Raw genomic sequence first — 26644 nt, 5'->3', positions numbered from 1 at the left:
CATAGTTGCATGAGTGAGTTTAGTGAACTGGATTTCATTTTACGGCCTCACAGCTTAATATGGGACGAAAAGCACACAGTGATGCAGGTCTTACACGTTTATTATTTTGTAAAACCTACGTCAATGACTAAATAAGTGTCATAATTAGAACTAATATAGGATTCGAACCCACGATCCTGGAACGCCTGAGGGACGCAACTCTGCATAGCGCCTTAGTTTACTGGTCCACCCGTTTCCTATATGCACAAATCGTAAGTCCAGTACTATGCTAAAGTGTAGGAATTACATAGAAAATTCCAGATGGGATTTCTTATAAAAAAACCAATTAAGTTACAAAGACTTGATTTTCGAAACATTTAATGTTGTACAATATTCATTATTTCATTACAATTACATCAAATATCCTTCATGATGTTCCGAGCTGGTGGTTATGTTATATATTGATCGACTGCTTGCATCTGTTGTCATACATTTTCGATGAATTTTAATTTGCTGAAGTTGCCTTGCCCATGATCTCCGTTGGACAACTCCGAATAAGGAGAACCTGGTGGTAGACGGTGCTTGGAGCTACTGCTGGAGACACTCTTGGGAGTACTTGTCGAGAGATCGATCTTTGCTGCGGACGCATTACCTCTGACATATGCTTTTGGATTGCAGATTTAGATGCAGATGACTTTGAAATGTGGCCTAACACTGGAAGTGAGGACACAATCTTCTTATCTCTGATGACAAATGATCGGGCATGACGTGATGGTGGAGCTTTTCGATTACTGTGGCAGGGGTGGTGGACGCGACATGGTATCGGTGGCAGAAATGATGGATAGTTTTGAACTTTGGCGACCGGAAGGACACTCTCCCTTACACAACTCTTGGATTGACCAATATTCCCTGCCGTACAGGACTCGTGGTGCGCCGCACCGCAGGACACGGACCTTTCCTGAACACAACTCGAGGTTCTCTTCAGCTTTGAGCTCCTGTATGGAGTAACGGGAGAAAAGCACCGACTGGAACAATACGAATAGTGGACTCTAGGAAAACTATAGTCTCTATTCACGATTGCAACATCACTGTGTTGACGCCAATGATTCCTGTCGTTTATTGTGGGGTTGTATACAGACTCTGTCGTCACCACATCAGGGATTGGGCTATACCTGCACGTGGATGGTGTGGTGTAGACTTCGGTCTTCATTTCATCCTGTGCATGTCCACACAACGTTGTAGGAGAACTTAACGGACCTACTGAGGCGGTTACAGTATCAGGGAACATAGAATCTTCTTCTCTTGACTGTCGACTTGATTCTTTCCGTGTTGCGGAGACATCTCCTTGAAATGTGATGTGAACTCTCCTCCCACCTTGAGATGTGTCTGAAGATGTTCTGTCTATTCTTGGTGCGCCAGGTCTTAGCCCAATGAGGACATCAGGTTCAAATCTTGTCCTCCTACGAGGAGCTACATCCTCTTTGCCTCGGCCCTGGGGTACTGAGGTAAACCGGAAGGCGTCTGAAGCTCTGTCTCCGGAAGACTCGGGGGAGCTGATGGGAGCGGTCCCTCCAAGGTGGAATGTTATGTCGGGCGTGACTGCTGTGCTGCCCGTGTAGTGGAGTTGGTAGGGGCGAGTGTCTGCTAGGAAAGTGAGGCTTGCTGTGGGTGACGCATCTTCGTCTTGTGAACCCTGATCTGAAACGAGGAATGCTCAAATTGTAGGGCTGACTAATGGCTACATTTCAAACTGATTCACATATACACAGGAATAGTATTTCAGATATAGGCTGATTGTCGGAGGCAGCTGAAAGAGCCAAAATTGCTGATGGACACAGAATAAAATAACCGGGAAGAATCTGAGATACGAACCCACGACCAGCGATTTGAGGTAGCTGAATCAAAGGGTAATTTTTTTTACTATGATCAATAGAAGTCTGCTTAAAGCCGGGTAACCTTCGCACGATAAGCATGTGTTTATATATACTTAGTCTATAAAAAAGGGATCACAACAGGTGTTCAGGAAAATGTGTGTATATACTGCCTCACCGATGACACCCGTCAAAAACACACGCACATCTCAGGCAAGTTTACTTTTCACCTGAAATACTCGGGAACATATGGTACAAGTCAAAATACGGAATGGCATGAAATATAATGGCTGTCACTGAAGCTTAACCCCGTTCATCTGGACCTCGTTAATCCCGACGTTCGTAGTTGTGAACGTTTATATATGCACTTGTGTGTGTGTGGCTGCTTGTACTAGTCCGGACCAATACCGATTTTTATAGTGCTATCCCTATGAGATACCATGGCACAGTTTAATAATGGTACTCTAGTCAGACACAGTATACAGACACCGTGCCGATCAGCCCTTGTTTTATCCCCTTAAAGCCGAGCGGCAGGCAGGGTAACAACAACTGCCAATTTTTAACGTCTTGTATGCGACCGATCATCGAACCACAGAGCTTTTGCTCTCCGGGCAGATCCAGTAGCCACTAAACCACGGACCCGGTCTATATAATTGTGCAAAGAGATATTACTCAATCCCCATGATTCGTTCATCCGGAGGCTTTCACAGACAATGTTACTCAGATATCACGCCACGGAGCATGGGTACATGGGCAGATCACTGTTCTGTGGGTTAAAACATCATCTCTTACTTGAATTCCAAGATAGTATGGATGTATTTTTTTCTACGGTCCTCTTCTCCAGGGTATTTATCTTTCTCCTGTTGCCTGGGGGAATACCCTGAAGTGTGGACTGCCCTGGCCTGGGGAGACTCAAATTCACCTTCGGGCAGTACTTCCTCGGGGCGCAGCTTTTCCGGCCGTTAACGGGGTTGTCCAGGGTTATCCCCCTTGGTATACATCGCACATTCTTGGAGGATCGTTGGCACTGTTTCTCCTTCTCCCGACAGATATTAATAAAGGCCTTGATGCTGTGGTTCTGGTGGGACACTTCAACAGAGGAGCTCTCCATCATGTCGTGGTGTAGCTGGTACCGAATCATCTTCAGTTTCAGGCTGGCGTTGTCGTCCAAGGCACGTCTGTATTCTCGTCGCCATCTTGCAACGTCTTCGACTGCCATCTCTGTGAGACTTCTCGCCTTACGGACACACTGTTGAAGATCACTTTCGGCGGAGGCCATATCTTCGAACGCTTGTCGAGCGATTTCCATTTCTCTGGAAGTATAAATAGTTTAATATATGGAGACCCATTCTGACCCGGAACCAACACGAGGACAAAAACGTGGAAACTTGAGACCTATTCTATCCCGGAACCCACGAAGGAAGAAAAAGCATGGGGAACTGGGGACCTAGTCTGTCCATCCTGTCCATAAGCAACTACCTATTGCGGTGTTTCCGGACTTACGGGGTTTGTGTGCAGTGTCCGAAATAAATAAAATATTGCAAGGCTGTCATCAGGACAGACCCACAGACTTTGGGAGCTGCAGGCTCTGATTAAACTCCCCAAGCCCTCATTTCAAAAACTAAAGTTATTGTGACAAATAAATAGACATGTAAATTTACTGCAGGCCACAAGGACCCATACAACTTTGAAACTACGGGCCGGACACGAGATCCTCCACGGGCCAACGGGCAGGCGTTTATTCGAACACTATTTCTGTGTCGGGAGTACTCACTGTCTGCTGGTGAGAAGCTCCTTCTCAACCAGGTCGATGGCCATCCGGGCCTTGCCGTACACCTCGCACAGGCTCCACGTGAGGGACCGGGCCTCCTGGCTCAAGCGGCTCCCGAAACTCTCTACAAAGTACACAGATGATTAGATACACTCACCTTGTCGGAGAGAAAACAGAGGTTATGTGTTGTTATTATTATTATTATACAACGTTAGAAATTGGCACTTATGCTGTAGTCCTTGCCAAACTGCCCAATAGTAAAGGTATCATAAGGACCAGTAAAGATTTGCCATTTTTAGGGGTTTTGCTATGTGTTATCATTATAAGGTCAAGTTGACTGAAACCGTTAGTTTCTTCCGCTGTTATACAAATTAAAGTTTCGTGTATGACCACACTTTTACCGAAAGCATTTCATTCGCCTTTTAACGTAGAGGTGGTTCTTGTTGGGGACCCGTGAAGATCCGGGTTAGAATAGGTCTTCAGCAACTAATGCTTGCCGTAAAAGGCGACTATGCTTGTCGAAGAGGCGACTAACGGGATCGGGTGGTCAGGCTCGCTGAGCTTCTCAACCAAGGCAGCGAGCCTGACCACCTGATGCCGTTAGTCGCCTCTTACGACAAGGCGGACAAGCATAGTCGCCTTTTACGGCAAGCATAAGTTGCTGAAGACCTATTCTAACCCGGATCTTCACGGGCTTAGAATCTTAATTATCAGTCATTCAATCAGCTATTTTACCATCTCAACAAAATAGCAAAGAAAATATCCATTTGCCTCTGGGATTTTCGTCATAGACGCATGAGCAGAAATTAAAAATGAAGTTTTATCTTATTTGTAAGTGGGTAGTGTTTTATGCCGCTCTCAGCAATATTCCAGGCGGGCTCCACATATTGTACCCATATTGAGAATCGAACCCGGACATTCGGCGTTAACTCAACAACACCATCAACGACAACAACAACATTAACAATGATGATTAAAAGTTCAACAACAATATGAACAACAATACGATGACGACGATGATAATGATGATAAAAGCACATTCTTTTATAATGTTAACATTAATATCATTTATTTTATTATTTGGATTATCATCGTCATCAAACGTGGTCCTAACCCATTTTATTCACAAATACTATTCTCCACGTTACCTTCAAACCCGACAACCTTGATAGTAGCCGTATCTATGATCCTGTTGAGGGTGTGGGTGAGGGACACTGACTTCCCAAGGGGTGGGGTGCCATCCCTCATCAGCTCGCCCCAGGGTCTCATCGTGGAGTCGCAGGGGGTCAGAGATAGTGAGACGGACCCCTGGTCTGAGCCTGTGGGTGGAGAGTCACTCTGCATGACACGTATTACATATATGGGTGGGGTGGGTAGGTTGCGTCATGTTATCATCGCTCATATTATAAATGGTCATCTCAAAAGCTATATGGTCAATATTATTCAGTTAGTTATAAATTATTCAGCTATACAACCATATTAGGAGTCCAACTTGGAAAATAACAACAATAACTTTTCTTCTAAGAGGACATTTCGTCAATCTCATTGAAATCAGACCTTAGTTCTTGCTACCGCTAAACAAAGATCTAAAGACATCCCATTAGGGGTCACGTCAGAACGACTTTTTTTTTCATCCGACCAATCTGCGTCGCTTACCAGATTATGAAAGTGACAGTCGGAATGTGATTTCTAATCAAGCAATCTCGAAAACTTAAATATGGGGTATTCCGAACGATAGTTACGGGTTTAACGACTGAATCCTTACAATCTAGACCATCTATAAGCTATTCCAGAATCTGTTTTGTTCAGGTTTCAAATTTGTAATCGAGAATTTGTCAAAATATGTTACGAAGCGTAGTCGCCAATTTGAAATTTGTGCCGTAAAGCACGAGAAGCTGCCTTCTGATTGGTCATTCCATTGGTCGGACATAGTTCGCTCAAGGTCGGTCTGACGGGACCCGTAATGGGATGTCCTCAGATCTTTGTTTAGCGGTAGCGAGAACTAAGATCCGATTTTAATGATATTGACATTTCGTTTGATTATTTAAACAGTACTTGCACCGATGATTTGAGACGGTCCCTTCTACTGATGGGAATATCCCGTATATGTCCATCAACGGCCTGTGGCTAATGCAGTTACATCATTTATCACCGTACATATGTGAAATATACACCGCCACCGGTGTTGCCTCCTGGGAGTGATATCAGCTTTGTATCAACATATCTGTCAAGGAGGCTAACGTCAGCAGATACACAGTTCGGATGTTTTTAGATAAACACGTGACTTACGAATGCGGAATGAACGCCATGTATGCATGTTGGTATGGTTGAGTGTGTGATTAGATGGATGAGCGAGCGAGTGAGTGAGCGAGTAAATGGGTGGGTGGATGGGTGAGAGTGAGTGAGTGAGTAAATGAGTGGGTGGGTGGGTGAGAGTGAGTGAGTGAGTAAGTGAGAGAGAGGGTTAGTGAGTGAGTGAGGGGATAAGAGTGAGTGAGTGAGTGAATGAATGGTCAATCCTCGGGAATCTGTAGTACTCGAAATGCCACACATTGTATCTTTAGAACCACCGGTTGCTGTACAGGGATTAGTCCAGTTGATGGCACGGCCTCCGGTTAAGTGCCTGCTGAATGTGTTCGAGCCTTGCCAGCGGTGGTTGATAACGTGACACGGGTCCGTGGAATCAAACTACTCTGACACACTTCGCGGACCAGTCTTGACACAGCTTTTTGATCACTATTCAACCCTTTTTCATAAAGAGCCACCATTTTGTCAATTTTTGACACCCAACACGTATATAAGTCATGGGATGATGCAATTGGTGTATGAATGTGGTCACGCGTTATATCCGTGTGAGTGAGTGAGTGAGTCGGAATGGTTTTATGCCGCCTTTAGCAATATCCCAGCAAAAGGAATGGTATTCACACATTGTATCCGTGTGGTGAGTGAGTGAGTGAGTGAGTAGGGTTTTAAACCGCTTTTAGCAATATTCCAGCAAAGGAATGGTATTCACACATTGTATCCGTGTGGTGAGTGAGTGAGTGAGTGTGGTTTTAAACCGCTTTTATCAATATTCCAGCAAAAGGAATGGTATTCACACATTGTATCCGTGTGATGAGTGAGTGAGTGAGTATGGTTTTAAACCGCTTTTAGCAATATTCCAGCAAAGGAATGGTATTCACACATTGTATCCGTGTGTTGAGTGAGTGAGTGAGTATGGTTTTAAACCGCTTTTAGCAATATTCCAGCAAAAGGAATGGTATTCACACATTGTATCCGTGTGGTGAGTGAGTGAGTGCGTATGGTTTTAAACCACTTTTAGCAATATTCCAGCAAAAGGAATGGTATTCACACATTGTATCCGTGTGGTGAGTGAGTGAGTGAGTATGGTTTTAAACCGCTTTTAGCAATATTCCAGCAAAAGGAATGGTATTCACACATTGTATCCGTGTGTTGAGTGAGTGAGTGAGTATGGTTTTAAACCACTTTTAGCAATATTCCAGCAAAAGGAATGGTATTCACACATTGTATCCGTGTGGTGAGTGAGTGAGTGAGTATGGTTTTAAACCGCTTTTAACAATATTCCAGCAAAAGGAATGGTATTCACACATTGTATCCGTGTGATGAGTGAGTGAGTGAGTGAGTATGGTTTATAACCGCTTTTAGCAATATTCCAGCAAAAGGAATGGTATTCACACATTATATCCGTGTGGTGAGTGAGTGAGTGAGTGAGTGAGTGAGTGAGTGAGTGAGTATGGTTTTAAACCGCTTTTAGCAATATTCCAGCAGAAGGAATGGTATTCACACATTGTATCCGTGTGGGGAATCGAACCAGGACCATCGCTCCAATATGGAGTATAAGAGATTGCAGATGCAAGGGGTCATTTACCTTCGCAGGAGTCTTGCCCCACACTAAGGGCATGCTCCCCATCCTCGTCTTCATCTCCCTCCCCCTCCTCGATGGGTGTCAGGGGTCGACAGTCTCGGAAAGTGTGATATTTCATCTAGAAAAAAAAAGAAATGATAAGTATTGGCGTCCTGACCCCTTAGTTATCGCCATTCAAACAAGAGATATACAAACTTGCAAGACATGAGTGAGTGAGTGAGTGGATGGGTGAGTGAGTGAGTGAGTGAGTGAGTGAGTGAGTTGTAAGTCAGTGTGAGACATATATATATATATATATTATTAGAGTTTATATTGCAGTAAATAGTCGAGTCCGGGCACCCAATCAGCCAGACCCATGAAGACAAACAAACAGCGATACATTCTAAATAACAAATCCTCTTATATATGATAAACTAGTGTTTACGACTCACATGGCATGCTAGGTACCTATTCTGAGCCGGAATCTCCACGGATTGGATTGATTTAGAATTTGAAGTTAATTTATTACGCAATATCCAAACTCCTTGAGCGGACAGGAACAGCGGAAATATGATATACCAGTATTCACTTTATTGCAGAAATAAGTTTCGAGATTATTGAAAGACCACAACACAAACGTCAGATTGCTACTGATAACTGTATCTAGACGAGATGTGAATACCTGATGGCTCCACCAGGCTTCATATTATTGCAATAATTAAATCGCATTTAAGCACAATTAACTCGTTTTATTGATATATATGGGAAACGCTTCAAATCTACGGGAACACAAGTGTCTAATGTAGTTATTTATCAAGTCAATTCAGACACGTGCAGAGATACCACCCTATTTAGCACATATTTAGTTTCGAGGGTTGCTAAACGATAACGTTTTCCGTAATACTGAGAAGGACAAATTGTAAAGTGGTGAGTCATATATGTTTACGGGCATCATTGATATCAGTCAGGGCATTTAATATTTATTAGAATAGTTACAAATAATCTTTTTTTCTGCAATTTTCCGGTCATTAATCCGATATTTCACAAGAACATTATTCTGTTACATGATATTAGTGCGTTATATGAACAATAGAAAATTAAAACATATAAGTTTTAAAAAAGCTGATAGTGATGTATTTGATACTTGTGTTTTGGACCTTCTGTTTGCAGGGTTTCGGCGACTGTTATCGCCCTCATGACGTTTGATAACATTTGTATTTTTGGGGTCATATCCAATTTTCAAGTGTATACTTTCTTTTGCCCGGCAGTATAAGTGGAATAGTGTTGACTGCCACGTGAAGCACCCTTCACTCACCTAAAGGCACAGAAAAGAAAGCTGGCAACATTGCACAGACAATCCTTCTTTAATGACACAGTTTATTTAATCTTTTTGGTTTGAGATACACCTGTCTCAAATGATAATACTCAAATGATAATACTCAAATGAAAACTAAAAGTAAAACTGTTTCTATAGCTCCAGAACGACAATCCCATTAATTAATTTTACTCGAGAGATATATTAGATTTACGACCAGTTTATATTACTTAAATCATGGGAACAGCATGGACATTCTGCAAGGCATGTTTGATAGTTATAAACACCAAATAGTCGCTGCTTGAAGATATACCCGCGCCTATGTCAAACTTCATGTGTTTATGATAATGGCAACAACCACTGCTATACTGAGTAATTGTAGTTGAAAGCCACGATCAGCAATATCTGCACTTACATCCAACCTAACATAGTCAAGCCTGGGGTGGGTAAACCAGTGGTTGATATTATGAGCATATATCAAGCTCGTCTACCCCCACTCGATGCCGAGTTGTTTTTGACGCACATTTTCATAAAATCTGAAAAGTGAACGTTGTGCTAGAATTGTGGTCGTGCGGCACCATATTGACCACTAACTATAAAATTACGATTGTGCTCTTACCCCCTATATTTGAAAAAAGGCCCACACGTTCAAGGCATTGGGACATTGTAACATTGTGCTGTATGGGCAAGTGTGGGTGTACATCTGGAATATTTGGAATCTTCATATAACGGGCCCCAAATTCCCACAGTGAACCCTGGATGTAGAATATTACGTTTCCTACCTGAGGGTGTAAACCTTATTACAAATATAGATTTGGTTTAAAAAACAGATACTGCAAAGCGTTTTCCGAAATTTTAATATGCCTACAGAAGAGCATATTTCGACACTATATTGACGGGACTCAATAGCAAAACCTCGATATCGTATCGAGTATGTAATTACAAGCTCACAAATTCATTTGTTATGTCGTTATGTGGTTCAGATGATCGCTTACAGTTTACACAAAGCTGTAAAAAAAGAAGAAATTCCTCGCACAGTCCATGGTACACAAATGAATTGGTGATCCTGTAATTACATACTCGATAGGAAATCGAATATTTACTGTTTAGTCCGGTCAATATAGTCACATCTTACCAAACCCAAGCGCAAATTGCAACAGAAATATATATATATATAAGTATATACTTACTTATATTTATATATATATTTTACCTTTCCTTGATAGTTTAAACAATTTCGATTTGTAAAACAAACTTTGACACTTTTCAGACCCACGTAAAATGACTGTTGTACAGTGTAATTAATGTCTTGACAAGTCGTGTATCGATCTTTATTGGGCAAGACGCGCGTGACCTGTTAGGCATCCATGTTACATAAATCAAGTGTTCAATAGAATATTTTAAAACAAACAAATTTCGGTTTAATATTGGACCTGTATTTGTTCATTATTATGTGTTTGTTTTTCGTCATTTCGTCTACGAATTATACAATGATTGATTATATACAATGAATGATAATACAATGTCACGATGTTGTTACCTATTTTTTACATTTCTTATGGAAATAAATTAAATAATTTAATATTCTCTTATTACAATTACTTAATAAAGGTGCAACATCTGATTATATAATACAATACGAGAACAGTCATATGTAAATAGTTTGTGACTAAACGCGCACCAGGTGAATCGTTCCACATCAATGTTCTGTCAATCAAACGACCAAAAACAGCTTTTTTTAAATCCTTCGACAAATGTGTTCAATTATACTGGGGGGCAAAAGAACGTATATACCGAAGTTGTTTTTTATACAACTGAAACTTGAAAGAACTGTTGTTAAATTTGATCATATCTATTTAACCATCAGTCATCCCTGCAACAGTTTGTAAAAAGTAATCTGTGGCTGGGTAATTTCGTGTTAAACTAAATGGATTCAATGAAGACTGGGGTAAGTAATGAATTTGCAACCACGTGACCCCTACCATGTTTGAAATGTTGTAAACCTATGCCGAATTTATTTCTTATTGATTTCCAAAGATAACACGTCTAAGATAACCACCAACAGTTGTTTATTATGCGAATGTTTTTGAATTTTTAAATGTTTCAGAACAGATTAATAAAAAACCCATATAAAACCATGTAAAAGTGTTCTTTTAGTGCTAAGAACCAGTACAATTCATTTTTATATATATATGTGAAATACGTACATGTTGCATTTAAATTCTCATTTCATCTTCTAAAATTTGTTTAAAGGTAGGAAATATTGTATGCGACTATTACGACAATTTGTCAGTTTCTTTTGTAAATAATGTTCACACAAACAAGAGATTATGAAAGGTTCATACTTTATGAAATGATGTTGAACATTGATAAATATCCAAAGCGTAATTCATTGCGCGAAACCACTTGTAAAAGATACGCAGTCTTCATCCTGACTGAATAGGTACGCATCAGGATAACTACGTTTATTCATCCGACCTTCACCTTAAAGAAATTTCCAAATATATGTATGTACAACAATGTTGAGGTATGACATCACTACCGCTGACGGACTTTCAGAAAATGGTGGGTTTACTGACAGCGCTACGTGGGATTTTCAGAGGAGGCCTGTCTTTAATTCAGGGATCGTATATGTTCATAAATCTGTCATGTAAGTAATCAGAAACAATCTGACAATCTGGTATTGTTGGTTGTTTTTATGTTTTCTGTTTAAACTAGGAGAATTAGATCTGGTCCGAAATGCAGATCGTTGTCGTGAGTGATTTGGCGTCATGGCGTCAAGCAGGACATGAACTTTGTCACTTTCTGTTGAATTTACCAAATTATTGTAATGTATGTAAAACTATATTTAATTCCCTAGTTCTTGCTGCGATACTCTCCCCAAAACATTGAGCCAATGTATGCAACGAAGAGACGGATGGCTCTGTCAAATTAGAAGAAAGGGATCACTGTTTGAAATCTGAATTTTTCTTTGTTTACATTTCCAACATGTAGGTTTTCGAGCACAGCGTTCGTTTTCACACTACAAAAAAAATGTGATTTCACCTAGGCAAATTGTGTTGGTGATAAGAAGGAACGCATCCAGGGATACATGTATCGCAGCTGAGTGGGAAACGTAAGTTGATACGTGACGTATTAGACGTCTCGGGGTCTCATAACCGGCGCGGTTCATGATCCAATATGGCGGAAAGTTCACTTTGGCGTTCGTCTTTGCGTATTTTCTGAAACAATCTAAATGATTCTTGGGTTATCGGCGACGTGTCAGAATGATGACTGGCGATTTCTTAAAAACAGAGACCCGTGATCAGCTCGTGCTAGCCTACATTTGTAATCAAATACTCTGAGTGAATATCCGATGTCTTCTCTCCACCCGCCCCCCGGTGTTTTGCAAACTGAAATAGCACAAAATGAGTCGTAACACCACTTTGAACAAAATTCCAGAAAAAACGCGTCAACGTCACCTTAACGTGGGATGGCAGTAATGCAGGCCTCAGCAGCTAACGTTTCCCACTTTGCTGAAACCCACAAGCACGGTTAAGATGTTGACCAAGCGAGAAACATAATCATGGCGAACTGGGATTCGAACTCACGGATCATAGGTTTCCGGCTCGCCGAGGGACGTTACTCTGCCCACCACCCCACCTTACGCTCCCCAATACAAAGCACATCACGCGTTATACATCATAAAACTTACCTTAATCTGGGCAGCATAGTCAACAGACTTTCATGTTCTCCCTGTGAGTGTCGTCTGCCCTATTATGACGTCATGGTTTTATGTTTAATCTATGACGTCATTTCTTTTATGATAGAAACGCCAAATGTTAATTGCAAAGGCCATTACAAAGAAATAAATTTTCTTCGTTCACTCCCAGAAAGTTCATAACAGTTAATTTTAAACTTCCTCACGTAGAGCGATTTATTTGTGTACCAGAAGGAAATTATTTCCGTTTTCGCGAGACAATGGTGTGACGTAATAGTAGCTTGCGACTGTCAATCAAAATGTCGGACGAGTCAGGGCTCGAGTGACAAGATGAAAGTTTACGTAAGAAAGAAGTGATAGTCGACAAGGTGAGAGATAAAAAAATGACAGTATGGATTATAAACATGTCTTACATAAACAGAGTTATTTTGTTATGAAATACGACTAAGCGGAATTAAGAACGCCCAATATATTCCATATAAGGCCTGTGTTCCCAGATAATGCATGTAAAATAGTCTTATTTTTCAAACACTAACAATAATTACTAATATTTAAGGTTAATTAATACAACTTTCGTTATAAGGATGTGATACTTTTGTGATCATTGACTAGTTATTATAACTTCCCTGGCCGATTTTGCCACTGTGGCACATATCTTTTTGGTCAAATAATGGCTAGCGAGAAGTGTCCAGGAAAACCAAAAGCTCCACCAAGGCTCCGAAGAAAGCAATGACTTAATATCTACCAGACAAAAGCCCTGGGTGTATACTTCGCCAAGCAGTTTAGTATCAGTAATATAGTTTTTTAGTTCAATCAGATTATGAGATTGTACCCCGCCAAGAGAACATGTTTTAGTTTATGAAAGCAGCACAAGTTTAAATTGTTTAAAACATGAGTAAACACAAATCTCAGGTCTCGTTTGTCAAAGTCCGTTGTGATTAAGCGGGAATATTGCTCCTCGCGGTGTAAAACAACATACACATTTTTGGATACGTTTGTAAATGTTTTAGTGCATGACGAGGATTTCGTAATGTCTGTACCTTCATGCATGATCGGTTCGCCTCCAGCAGCGATAGAAACTAACATGTTTAGTCCACCAGAGTGAGTGAGTTGGGTTTAACGCCGCTTTTAACAGTATTCCAGTTATATCACGGCGTGTAAGCTTAATGTGAGAGGAAAGCCTGACGCAGGTCTCAGACGTTTACCACTTCGGTGAAATCCTCGAGCACGGTATGGTGCTGACAAACCTAAAAACATAATCGGGGCGGACCGGGATTCGAACCAACAATCATAGGTTTCTGGCGTGCCCAAGGGACGCAACTCTGCACAGAGAACTGCGGCGCCTCAGACGACTGGGCCACCCTGTCACGTGTATTGTTTATATGTGTTTGTTCTGTGACGACGCACTCGGCAATATTCCAGCTGTATGATATCGGTCTGCAAATAATCAAATCTGGACCAGACAGTCCAGTGACTGACATCATGAGCATCGCTCCATGCACGCAAATGGGATACGATGACATGCATCAACCAAGTCAACGAGCCTGACCACTGGTTCCATTTAGCCGCCCCTTGCGTCAAACATGGGTTGCTGAGAATCTATTATAATTCGGATCTTAGGGGTACCAACGCACAATGACCGCGTCAAACAATTTCAAAACAAATACCAAACTTTAAAACACTACGACACTGAATCGGTTGAAATAGTTCTTTGGATTTTGCCCGACTTGAAACTGTTAACAAGAAATGGTAATTGATAGGTAATTTTGACATTATCAATTTCAGTTGTGAACAATACGCCGGTGTGTGAACGCTATTCACACTGGTTGAATATCCTGTAAGTCACACTACTTAGTGTTTACCACTTAGAAACTTAACTGTAACCTACCCACACTGGGGACCTATATTCCTACCCGAAAACCCGCGAATATTCAGCCAGCGACTGTTTACTTAACTCTTGACCCGTGAAGATCCGGAGTAGAATAGGTCTTCAGCAACCCATGCTTGCTGTAAAAGGCGACTATGCTTGTCGTAAGAGGCGACTAACGGGATCGGGTAGTCAGGCTCGCTGACGTGGTTGATGCATGTCATCGTATCCCAATTACGTGGATCGGTGCTCATGATGTCAGTCACTGGATTGTCTGGTCCAGACTCGATTATTTACAGACCGCCGTCATATAGCTGGAATATTGCTGTGTGCGGCGTTAAACCAAAAAACCAAAAAACCTCAACTCCACTAATAAGGGCAGAGCCTAAAGCCTAAGTGTGGGCACGGGTGGCTCAGTCGTCTAAGGCACCCTAATTCGCTGTACAGACTGTGGGTTCGAATTTCGATTATTTTTCTAGGTTTGTCAGCACCATACCCGTGTTTGTTGGTTTGTGGTAAACGTCTGAGACCTGCATCATTTGGGGCTTTCCCCAAAAATTAAGCTGACACGCCGTGATGGAATATTGTTCAAAGTGGGGTTAAACAAATCACTCACTCACTAAAGCCCAAATGATGCAAATCGTTAATATCTACTGCTCTCGACATGTTAGCAGACACCTCGCGAGACCCGTGAAGATCCGGGGTAGAGTAGGTCTTCAGCAACCCATGCTTGCCGTAAAAGGCGACTTTCTTGTCGTAAGAGGCGACTAACGGGATCGGGTGGTCAGGCCCGCTGACGTGGTTGATGCATGTCATCAATCCCAATTGCGTTGAACATATTCTTAAATATCCGGTATTAATAGATTCGTTCGGCTAAAAAATCAGAAACTGGAAACAGCGCTGATGCCACAGAAAGTGATTATTTGTTCTTCCGATCTCTTTCTACAAAGTAAGGTATTACCAAATTATCTAAATTGTTTTAAGTACAGCATTGATTGCTTTCAAAGACTATATGAGTGTACCACGAGATGAATAGTTCTCGGTTTATTTAATTTTTTTGTTGTGGTACATTTATCGAACTTAGAGTGTGTCTGAGTGAGTGAGTGAGTGAGTGAGTGAGTGAGTGTTTACGCCGTTCTTAGCAATATCCCAGCCGAAGACACCAGAAATGGGCTTCACACATTGTAGCCATGTGGGAATCGAACCCAGGTCTTCAGCGTGACGAGCGAACGCTTCAACCACAAGGCAACCCTACCGCCCCTATAGAACTAAACTTAGAAGTTAGTCGTTGGTTCTCACATATAGCTGTCATTTAATGGTTAAAAAATTATTAGGCGATTCCGACGAAATTATTGAATTTATTGTACACATATCTTTATTCATGATGCATATAGATTTCCGGGCCGTGTTCATGCACACATGGTCGTGGTCAGTCAGTATAAAATATATATATAAAAATATATCATCAGTCAACGTGGATGTTTTTGAAGCAATTTGCATATAAATATACATAGCCAGGTGTCGTTTCGTATCCGTTGATACCAAAAGCATAATGTATTTGTTACGTGTAGGGTATGATATAAATTTAGTAGATATGTACTTCAGTGTTTTATACCGGGCACAAACCATCATAATATAAATCAAATAAATTTATTGTGACTGTGGCGAGTTGATATAGCTGGAATATTACTGACTGTGGCGAGTTGATATAGTTGGAATATTACTGACTGTGGCGAGTTGATATAGTTGGAATATTACTGACTGTGGCGAGTTGATATAGCTGGAATATTACCGACTGTGGCGAGTTGATATAGTTGGAATATTACCGACTGTGGCGAGTTGATATAGTTGGAATATTACTGACCGTGGCGAGTTGATATAGTTGGAATATAACTGACTGTGGCGAGTTGATATACCTGGAATATTATTGACTGCGGCGTAAAACTACATCTACTCACTTAGTCACGTTTGTACATTTCAGATGTGGAACCACTCGATCCCCGAGCTGCGTCGCCCCCTCACCCCCGTCCTGGAACATCCGGAAGTCTCGTCACCCTCAGCAGGTGCTGCTCCCGAGGGACCATCTCAAAACAATAGCTGCAAATATATAAAACAACCCCATTAAACCTTCTGCGTCAACAAACACTCTCACAACGCACTCGGCACACCTGAATCCCGCCGGTCATCTCGGCCAGATGTAATCCATTTTGGATGTGGATACGCTAGTTTCACAACTCCACGTGTTCACGTTCACAATCTGCCTGCAGTCGTGACCCTTATCTAAATGTTGCTTGATATATAATTGTATATCTAATTTCTATAAACCTTGGTCTTTGGAAACATTAAAGTGAGGGGCCAGGGAATGCGCATGCGTCATGTACTCGAACCTCACTTTCAGAAACAAAATGGAAAAGCGCGATTCGTTGCTGTCATAATCTGTGAGAAAGAAATAATATAAGATAATTGAACACCCTTGGTGCTAAATAGGGACATCAGGTCCCTGGCGTATAGGGCGTTAAGTAATTTCCCATATGAATAACAATATCCACAAGTTGTGCTTGATGTTGAATGCAACATGGCTATTGGCACGCAGTAAAACGTAATGATTGTACGAGCGCTTCCAACAGTGCAGATTTCGCACACGTTTAAAATCATAAGTTTGAAGTTTATGCACCAACAGAGTCAAGCAGACATGTTCTTATGCATTTATCATGGCAAGAAAATAATAGTTATTTGGTGATATGGATTTTCAGTTTAATACGTTTTTTCCCCCTATCGGTGCACATAATCAAAAACTTGTCAAGATGGTCACGTGATCCGCAATAATTGATGACACATGAATATAGACCTACAGTAACCGTTGAGCAACGATCGTCCTGGGCCCCGTTGTACAAAGCTGTCTTAGCGCTAAGTACTCCCATACTATAACATAGGCCTACGACAGTTGTAGCGCTAAGACGGCTTTGTGCAACCGGGCCCAGAACGATACTTTATTCCAAATCAGTGTTTGTAGATAGTGTCCTGTTTGTACATTGCTTGTGTATATGTGTCTGAATGCATTTTTCAACAGACACGATGTGCACCTTTGACCCGGGCTATCGTCTTTCGTCGACTGACCCACAAGTCATCGAAGAGTTTGTGACGTCACCACATAGTGTTGATCAGGTGATCAAACCACTGACCAATGACTTGTCGGAGGAACAGATGCAGGATGTGTACGGTATGTCATTTGCATCTCGCAGGGCTCAAGGTAACTTTTTGAGCAATTGAGTTTTTACTCCAGGGTTTCTATTTTAATTGGGTTATTACATTTTTCATTGGGTTACCACTATTTTTTCACTCATCTATTCATAACTCTATAGGTTTTTTCCCAAAATAAGTGAACATTTTAAGATTTAAAAAAAAAAGGAAATAATTATTTAGATGTATATAACTGTTTTAAATATATAGGCTAACTCGGAAAGTAAATTAGCTCGTAATTGTGTTTCGGAAATTAGCTCCTTTGTACGCATGCTGAAAAAGCTTCATTGGGTATTAACGCGAGCTGTTTTTATACATTTGGGTTTTTCATTTAATGCATGCGTTCCAGATAATTAAAAGTAATTGGGTTTTGAATATGCTTTTATTTTATTTTATTTAAAAAAATTTTTTTTTGGTTTTTTTGGGGGGTATTTTACGCAAATACTCTGTTTAAAACGCTGTTACGCTGTTATTAAATAGCCCTGCAGTTCAGTTGTGTGAGTCATTCATGGCCCTGTGATAAACGTTGGTCATATTCGACATGTATGACGGTAATATGTCAATGTGCGATAATGTTTATATCATGTTCACATAATGTTCATATCGTGTTTATATCATATTTAGACCCGCGAAGATTCGGGGTAGAATAGGTCTTCAGGAACCCATGCTTGCCGTAAAAGGCGACAAAGCTTGTCGGAAGAAGGATTTACGGGATCGGGTGGTCAGACTCGCTGACTTGGTTGATGCATGTCATTGTATTCCAATTGCGTTGATTGATGCTCATGTTGTCAATCGTTGGATTGTCTGGTCCAGCCTCGATTATTTACAGACCGCCGTCATATAGCTGGAATATTGCTGATTCAGGCGTTAAACAACATACAAACAAACAAACAAATTATATCATGTTTGTATCATGTTTATATCATATGTTTATGTCCTGTTCATTTCATGTTTATATCATGTTTATATCGTGTTCGTATAATCTTCATATAATGTTCATATCATGTTTATATCATGTTCATTTGTTCATATCGGTTTATATCATGTTTATATCGTGTTTGTATCATGTTTATATGAACGAAGATATTTCCAACAAATGGGAAACCAACGAGCATGTGTTCTGATGATCAAAGAACATCATCGGGATGAATTATTCTAATCTGTGATTCGAATCCACAACCAGCGGATCCTGACACGCTTAGGGAGATAACTCTGCACGTCGTCATGATACAACTGCAGCTAAAACAACATTCACACGCTCACTCATTCAATACGTCGTTAGAAAAAGTGCTTTTTAAATGTATTATACCAGAAGATGTCATCGTAAGTACCTCACAGTTCCTTAAGCCATGAATTCTTGACGATGGAAAACGCGAACGAGTCTATTTGCTGTCGCTGTTTTCTAAGGTTGGGATGCTCGACTTCTTTATGTTCGTACCTTTCCACCAGAATACCTTAACTTAATTTTCACTCTAGATGTTTTGGCGTAGTTAGACATAAGGGGGAACTGGGAAGCCACAGTGCAGAGTTGCGTCCCTTGGGCACACTAGAGACCTATGATCGTGGGTTCGAATCCCGGTTCGCCCTGATTATGTTACTAATCAGGGTCGTCACCACTACCTGTGCTCGTGGGTTTCACCAATGTGGTATGTTTCTAACAAATGCATAAACTTAACGCTGTGATATAACTGGAAAACACTCACTTACTTTAGATATGAGGCATATACAAATGTGAAGTTTGCAGCTTGTGGTCAGCGCACAGCCCAACAAGAAGATCACTGTAGGATTGATTCGTATAAAGTTCTTTATATTCACCCAGTTGCTCTATTAACCACATGGAGGAACAATATTTGCATGCATTTACAATATGTTTTTGCGTTTATTTCAAATGTGTGAAATTCGGCTTTTGGTCTGGTGTTGTCTCATCGTGAAAGTAGAGCAGAGCACGACGTCAAGTCGGCAGCAACTTTCAAACATGTTTGTTTGTTTGTAGTTTAACGCCGCACTCAGCAATACCCCAGCTGTATGAAGGTGGTCTGTAAATAATCGAGTCTGGACCAGACTGTCCAGTGATTGACATCATGAGCATCGATCCACGCGATTGGGACACGATGACATGCATCAACCAAGTCAGTGAGCCTGACGACCCGATCCCGTTAGTCGCCTCTTACGGCAAGTCATGGATTGCTGAAGACCTATTCGATCCCGGATCTCCAGGGAATTGTCTTCGGCAACCTATGATTGTGGTAAGACGAGACGTAATTGATCGGAACATCAGGCTTGGTGACTAGTGACCAGTCAACGTACCCCGACGGTGTAGAACGTTGCTCATAATATCAATCACTGGTTTACAAGCCGATGTCAATAGCTGAATATTACTGAGTTAAACAACAATCACACCAGCAGGTTCACGTAAGCTTATTACACAGTATGGAGACTGGTGGGTAGGTGGAATTATTATCAGGTCGTTCATGACTGACTGACTGAGAGATTGAGATTGGGGTTCGAACCACGGACTAGTAACAAGTAGGGGGACACCTTGCAGACTGACCCATGAGCATACTGAGATCCTTTGCTGGATCACAACAGACCTTCACCCCGGGAAGCCAAGTTGTATTTCTAAGACGTTCACCCTTCACACAGCAAGTGAATTAGGTTTTACACCGCTTGTAATAATGTCATGGCTTGGGAAACCAGAATAATCACCTCTTACAAAAAACATGGATTGCGGAAGATCAATATTAAACCCAGATCTTCACGGGTCTCTGGGTACAAATATGTCTCCAGCAACCTAAGCCTATGTTACTGGTGATCAGGCTTAGTGACTAGTGCGTGTCAGCGCACCTTGACGGTGTAGAACGTTGCTCATAATATCAATCACTGGTTTACAAGCCGATGTCAATAGCTGGAATATTACTGAGCAAAACAACAATCAAACTAGCAAGTTCACGTAAGCTTATTACACAGTATGGAGACTGATGGGTAGGTGGAATTATCATCATCAGGTCGTTCATGAGTGAGTGAGTGACTCAGTGACTCAGTTGCTGAAGACCTATTCTACCCCGGATGTTCATGGATCAACCATGTGTGTTACAGGTTGCCCCGGTGACCGCGGTGGAACAGCCGTGCTGGACAGGACGTGGCACGTGTACAACACGGCATGCCGGGTAATAGACGCCCTGGAGAAGCAGCTCGTCCTCATCAAGAAGTAAGTCGATGACATGTAGTCTGAATCCAGAAACCGAGGGTACACAATCTCAGTCATTAGTCACCACTTGCCCTTTTCGAAACCTGCAGACGCTATTCGGCTTGTCCGTGTCAGGCTTTCCTGGTCAAGGGTTCGAACCCCAGATTATGGTCCTTGGTTGCCAGCATTGTACTTGTAAGCCGAGGAACTGTGATGACGCAGAAATAACGTTCAAAGCGGCATTTAACCCAACTCACTCACTCACTCATGCCCTTTGAGGAGACAGATACATTGAATGTCGTGAAGGTTCGTTCGTTCGTTCGTTCGTTCGTGCGTTGTTTAACGCTGCACTCAGTAGTAATCCAGCTATATGACGGCGGTTTGTAAATAATTTAGACTGGACCAGACAATCCAGTTATTGACATCGTGAGCAATTTGGATACAATGACATGCATCAACCAAGTCAGCGAGTCGTGAAAGTCAACTTATGAGGTTCTTGGAGTGAGCGAGTTGTATTTTACGCCGCTTTTAGTAATATGCCAGCAATATCACGGCGGGGGACATCAGAAATTGGCTTCATACATTGTACCCATGTGAGGAATTGAACCCGGGTCTTCGGCGTGACGAGCCTAAGCTTTAACTACTAGGCTCCCCCACCGCCCCTGTCCCGGAATGACACTAGTGGCGACTAAGTGGACAGAAAGACGCGAGTGGTAAGTGAGTGGTTCCAGAAACTTCCAAAAGACGCCTTTTGGATGGCCAAGGAGTAGCATTCGTGACCAACTCGTGTTATTCCGGGACAAGCCGAACAGCGACTATTGCCCCTCATGGCCATTTTTGCGACCGGGTTCCGTCTTAGCGCAAACGGGCATACCTAAAACAATTGTCAACTCGTTGCGTAATTGTTCACATATATTTCCCCATATATTATATATATTTCAGATGCATTTTAAGGCACATCTGGACATGCTGAATAATACAGTATGATTGAACACATTTAAACGTGTCTTGGGTATATTTTTAGATGCAAGACATATGTAAAATCAAAAATTATTCCTGAGGGATTCTCTGACGAGGAACTTGAAATCATACGCGCATTCTGATTGGTTTGTCGTATTTTCGCATAAACCCTTCATCGATAGGGGGACGAGTCTTCTTGCAGGTTACGGAAAGGGGCGAGTGGTGACGAATGACGGAGTATTGCACATAGATTACGGAAAGACGCGAGTGGTGCCGAATGCACAACTCAATCATACACACACATGCAATAATCCTGAACGGAACGTTACACCCCTTTTCACCCCCCCTCCCCTCACCTCACCTTATGAACTATTGACAATGACAGTACTCTATGTCATCCACTCATTTCAACCTTTACTCCAGAAAACTGAAGAAGGTTTCAAACGAGTACTCCGTCAACCACGAGCGAGCGACGTCAGCCATGAGTCGGCATCGTATGGTGAAAGGGTTGCGCGAGGTAGCAGACGACAAGGCCACGTTATGGCGGGAACAGTGCCGGAACTTCGAGCTGGGATACTCCCAGGAGAGGCCGGAGTTTGAGCAGATGAAGAACATCCACAGCATCCTCAAAGCAAGCATGGAGGAACTCGTCGAAAGGAACAAGTACCTGGTGTCCTTTGTGAAGCTGATCAAACGAAGGAGTTTGAAGCAGTATGAGGAGAAGTACCGCAACCAAGTGGGTGCGAACCACTCAGGCACGGAGAGCCTCATGTTACGGCAGCAGTTTGAGGAAGCTATCCGGAATCAGCTGGAATTGAGGAACATGGGAAATCCTGCGTTGAGGAAAGGGTTGGACTTCCAGGATCAGATGAAAAGGTTTGGGCGGAGCTTGCCCCGTCCGCCGTTCGCTCCTCTGAACGTGTTCAAGCTGAACGCCCTGGCTCCTTATCTTGGACGGTCGTGTGTCGGGTATGGTGGCGGCAAGGTGTACACGCTCAAAGTGGACATCAACAAGCACACGCTGAAGGATGAAGAGACGTTCGGTCGAACTACACCTGAGACGAAGGATCACTGGATTCTGTCTGGAAAGAATTGTCTTCATGACCCGGAGAATGTCCTTTTCGGCGATTGCGTCTTAAGTCAAAGCGAGATGTTTGGATATTCCAAACTCCCCTCAATTCGGTGCGAGGCGGAAGGGAGGCAGATGGGTGAGGGGCGGACGGGACATATTTCGGCACCTAGGACAAGCATTGTAAAACATGAGGCCACCAAGAAGAGACATAGTTCAAAGGTCAAGAGAAGTTCAAAGTGCATGAAACCTTTAAAAACAGCCACCCATGGTAATCAAAAGAAACCAAAGTCAAAGCCATACTCTGGAAAAAAGTCGCATTTCAGGGTTTCTCTCAACAACTGGGGCCATCAGGACGAGGTTGACGCGGAAAGCGTCACAAAAGGGGAGTTCCTCACACACGGCCAACCAGTGCGTCACGCCGAGTAAAGTAAGTGTTCATCCTATTCCTCCCCTAACCGCGATACATTTATTTCATATAGATTTGTATACTATGTTCAAATCAAAATGTAGATATGTTAGGCTAAGTAAGGATAAAACAGTAAGAACATTTTTGTGCTATTCCTAAAGCATCCATACGTGGCCTAGTAGTCGGCGTCTAAACGTCGTGTGCTGAGTTGCGTCCCTTGTCTGTCAGGCTCTCCTGGTCATGGGTTCGAACCCCAGATTATGATCCTTGGTTGTCCCTCCGTACAGAAATAACGCTGAAATAACGTTCAAAGCGGCATTAAACCCAACTCACCCACCCACTCATGCCCTTTGAGGAAACCAGCTACATTGATTGTCGTGAAGGTCAACTGAAGTGACTCTGTGTTTACAAAATGTTGATCCACCTACTACCTTTACCCAGCTGGAGTGAGCGTGTTGTATTTTACGCCGTTCTTAGCAATATTCCAGCAATATCATGGCGGGTGACACCAGAAATGGGCTTCACATATTTGTGGGGAATCGAACCAAGGTCTTTAGCGTGACGAGCAAACGCTTTAACCACTAGGCTACCCCATCGCCCCCTAGCTGGACATTCCTAGACTGTAGACTGTTGCTCAAGCTGTAGTGGTGAGGGGCGACTAACGTGATCGGGTGGTCAGGCTCGCTGACTTGGTTTAAAGCATGTCATCGATCCCAATTGCGTGGATCGATTCTCATGATATCAATCACTGATTGTCTGTTCCAGACTCGATTATTTACAGACCGCCGTCATATAGCTGGAATATTGCTGCGTGCGGCGTAAAACAACAAACCAATGTCAACCACTTGCTTGTCTGGTCCGTGTTTCGTTTGTGTGTTATTCAACACAAGAGCCAGCAGTATTTCATGTATAGGCGGCAGTCGGTAGATAATAGAATCTGGACCAGACAAGCCAGTGATTGATTGACACGATGGATACGATGACATGCATCAACCGAGTCAGCAGACTGACCACCCGATCCCGTAAGTCGCCTCTTACGGAGTGAGTGAGTGAGTATGATTTTACGCCGCCTTAAGCAATATTCCAGCAATATCACGGCAGGGGGACACCAGAAATGGGCTTCACACATTGTACCCATGTCGGGAATCGAACCCGGGTCTTCGGAGTGACGAGCGAACGCTTTAACCACTAGGCTACCCGACCGCCCCCGTCGCCTCTTACGACAAGCATAGGTACCTGGCGACCAATTCTAACCCGGATCATCACGTGGGGAGACACGCATGATGTGCTTAAGACCAGTTCTGTCCCTGGTCTTCACGGGGGTTCATGATGGATTAGTTACAGGAAGTCATGCTGCATCCGGGACCTTCATTGCAGCGTAAAACAACATTCAATCACTATGTGATCCATACGTTAGGTTGTATACCGTGTGTAGGGCGTGCCGGAAAGTTATAAATGTAGGTTCGAAACCCGGTTAGATCACATTATGTTTCTAGGTTTGCTGGTTGGTTTCACCAAAGTAAACGTCCAAGACCTGCCTATTGCTGGAATATTGCTAAAAGCGGCGTAAAACCATGCTCACTCACTGTTGTTCATTTCAGACACTTCAAGCGTACGGACTGCTGTCAAAGAAGGTTGAAGACCTGACAGTCTGGATCAGTAATAATAAATGGATTTGAAACTTCATCCTGTGTTTAGCTTTCAATTCAGTATCTCATTAAAATCAGATCTTAGTTCTCGCTACGGCTAAACAAAGATCTGAGGACATCCCATTACGGGTCAGGTCAGAAGGACCTTTCATCCAACCAATCAGAGCGTCGCTTACCAGATCATGAAAGTGACAGTCGGAATGTGTTTTCTAAATCATGCAACCTCGAAAATGTTTAACAGAGGGTATTCCGAACGACAGTTACGTGTTTTAAGATTATATCCATACAATCTAGGCCATCTATAAGCCATTCCAGAATGTCCTTGTTAGCAGTTTTACATTTTTTAATCGAGAATACGTCGAAATATGTTTCGAAGCGTAGTCGCCAGTTTGAACTAGTTTCGTGAAGTTTGAGAAAGCTGCCTTCTGATTGGCTAATGTCGATATCTTGTCATTTCATTAGTTGGTCAAAGTTCGCGAAAGGTCGTTCTGACGTAACCCGTAATGGGATGTCCTCAGATCTGATTTTAATGAGATTGGAATTTAATGTAATAAGACTCAATGTCGGCGATGAATTGAAACCCCAACATTGAATTCTTTTACCACAGGAATCCAAAGTTGTGAACGAAACATATTTTTTTGGTTTTATCATCAAACACCACTCTGGACGTGTATGTGTCTTTGCTAAAGTCACATTCTTACTGTAAAGGAATTGGACTGTAAATTTGATTCCCGATTTGAAAGATTTTTTCATTGAAAGACGACACTGACAGGGAGGTTTGTGTCCTTGCACTTCCCACCTCATTTTTCTATACATAGAGATGGTTGTTTGAAGTAAAACAAAGCAAACAATTTCGTTACAATCAGAACACGGATCCATCTTACTGATACAGCACTGCAGCTCACCAATGGTGCTGAGTTTGTTTGTTGTTTAACCCCGCCGTCAGAAATATTCCAGCTATATGACGACGGTCTGTAAATAATCGAATCTGGACCAGACAATCCAGCGATTGACATCATGAGCATCGTTCTACGCAAATGGGATACGATGACATGTACCGACCAAGTGTTTGGCCATCTTGTCTGTCAGGATGGTCAGCTTGTGACGAGAGTTAGCAGCTTTGGCCATGTAGACAAGGCGCTCGACCTCGCATCAGAAGGTCCATGGTTCGAATTACACCAAACGACTCGGAAATATTATAGTCGCTTCATTTAGTATCACTTTATAATGGCGGAAGGGTGGTGGATGGGTGACTGTTCGTCAAACTTGACTCCAGGGAGCTTCTAAGGCTTCGGTCACATGTGTCACAAGTGTCTCCCTAGGTATGTGACTTTTGTTCGAATATGCATCTGTTCAACTAGCAGTAAATGGGTACCCGGTAGGATGAGGTGGTGAAATGACTGAATATTTTCTAGGGTCTCCTGAGGCAGCTTGCACACGTCCCAGGGAGCTGAGAATGAAATCAGGGTGCATCCTGATCCATTGACCGGGATGATGGAACGCTGAATCATAAATCGACTTGCTATCATCATTGTTATTGTAGCTTACTTTTGAGCAGCAAACTATTTGATGGGTCATGGGGAAATGATGCCTAAACATTTACTTTCAATATAATTACTGTTTTTAGTTTTGATTTAATGGACGAATAATTGTATTCTGAATGAGATGCATGTTGAAATATTGCAATAATAAAATCGGAGTCTTAGAATTGTCAGGCTATTCCTAAGGGTGAGTATGAGCCGAAGGTTACCAGACAGACGAC

General features: G+C 42.3%; 2 protein-coding genes across 2 annotated transcripts; one reads left to right on the top strand and one right to left on the bottom strand.

Annotated features, from left to right (window-relative positions):
• Window positions 1-340: 340 nt before the first annotated feature.
• Window positions 341-12561, bottom strand: LOC124151153. Its single transcript, XM_046523501.2, has 6 exons — window positions 12496-12561; window positions 7511-7625; window positions 4770-4940; window positions 3625-3745; window positions 2643-3163; window positions 341-1677 (listed from the first exon to the last, which is right to left on the bottom strand). The coding sequence occupies exons 2-6, from the start codon at window positions 7623-7625 to the stop codon at window positions 485-487; spliced, it is 2121 nt and encodes a 706-aa protein (XP_046379457.2). The 5' UTR covers window positions 12496-12561; the 3' UTR covers window positions 341-484.
• Window positions 12562-12658: 97 nt separating this feature from the next.
• LOC124128396 lies at window positions 12659-24919 on the top strand. Its single transcript, XM_046491811.2, has 6 exons — window positions 12659-12869; window positions 16350-16431; window positions 17439-17588; window positions 20705-20816; window positions 22179-23254; window positions 24835-24919. Exons 2-5 carry the CDS (start codon window positions 16350-16352, stop codon window positions 23251-23253), a joined length of 1419 nt encoding a protein of 472 aa, XP_046347767.2. The 5' UTR covers window positions 12659-12869; the 3' UTR covers window position 23254; window positions 24835-24919.
• The last annotated feature ends 1725 nt before the right edge of the window (window positions 24920-26644 follow it).

Source organism: Haliotis rufescens, unplaced genomic scaffold (genome assembly GCF_023055435.1).
Source record: "Haliotis rufescens isolate VD_foot unplaced genomic scaffold, xgHalRufe1.0.p SCAF_43, whole genome shotgun sequence".
Taxonomy (NCBI): domain Eukaryota; kingdom Metazoa; phylum Mollusca; class Gastropoda; order Lepetellida; family Haliotidae; genus Haliotis; species Haliotis rufescens.
The sequence above is the reverse complement of the archived record's forward strand: the minus strand, read 5'-3'. Positions and strand labels throughout refer to the sequence as shown.

Coding starts and splice junctions, on each gene's coding strand:
- LOC124128396 (XM_046491811.2), top strand. CDS start 16,350: ATGTGGAACCACTCGATCCCCGAGCTGCGTCGCCCCCTCACCCCCGTC. Junction 16,432..17,438: donor AGTCTCGTCACCCTCAGCAG/GTGCTGCTCCCG, acceptor ATTTTTCAACAG/ACACGATGTGCACCTTTGAC. Junction 20,817..22,178: donor CAGCTCGTCCTCATCAAGAA/GTAAGTCGATGA, acceptor CCTTTACTCCAG/AAAACTGAAGAAGGTTTCAA.
- LOC124151153 (XM_046523501.2), bottom strand. CDS start 7,625: ATGAAATATCACACTTTCCGAGACTGTCGACCCCTGACACCCATCGAG. Junction 3,164..3,624: donor GAGCTTCTCACCAGCAGACA/GTGAGTACTCCC, acceptor TTATACTTCCAG/AGAAATGGAAATCGCTCGAC. Junction 1,678..2,642: donor CATACTATCTTGGAATTCAA/GTAAGAGATGAT, acceptor TCCTCGTTTCAG/ATCAGGGTTCACAAGACGAA.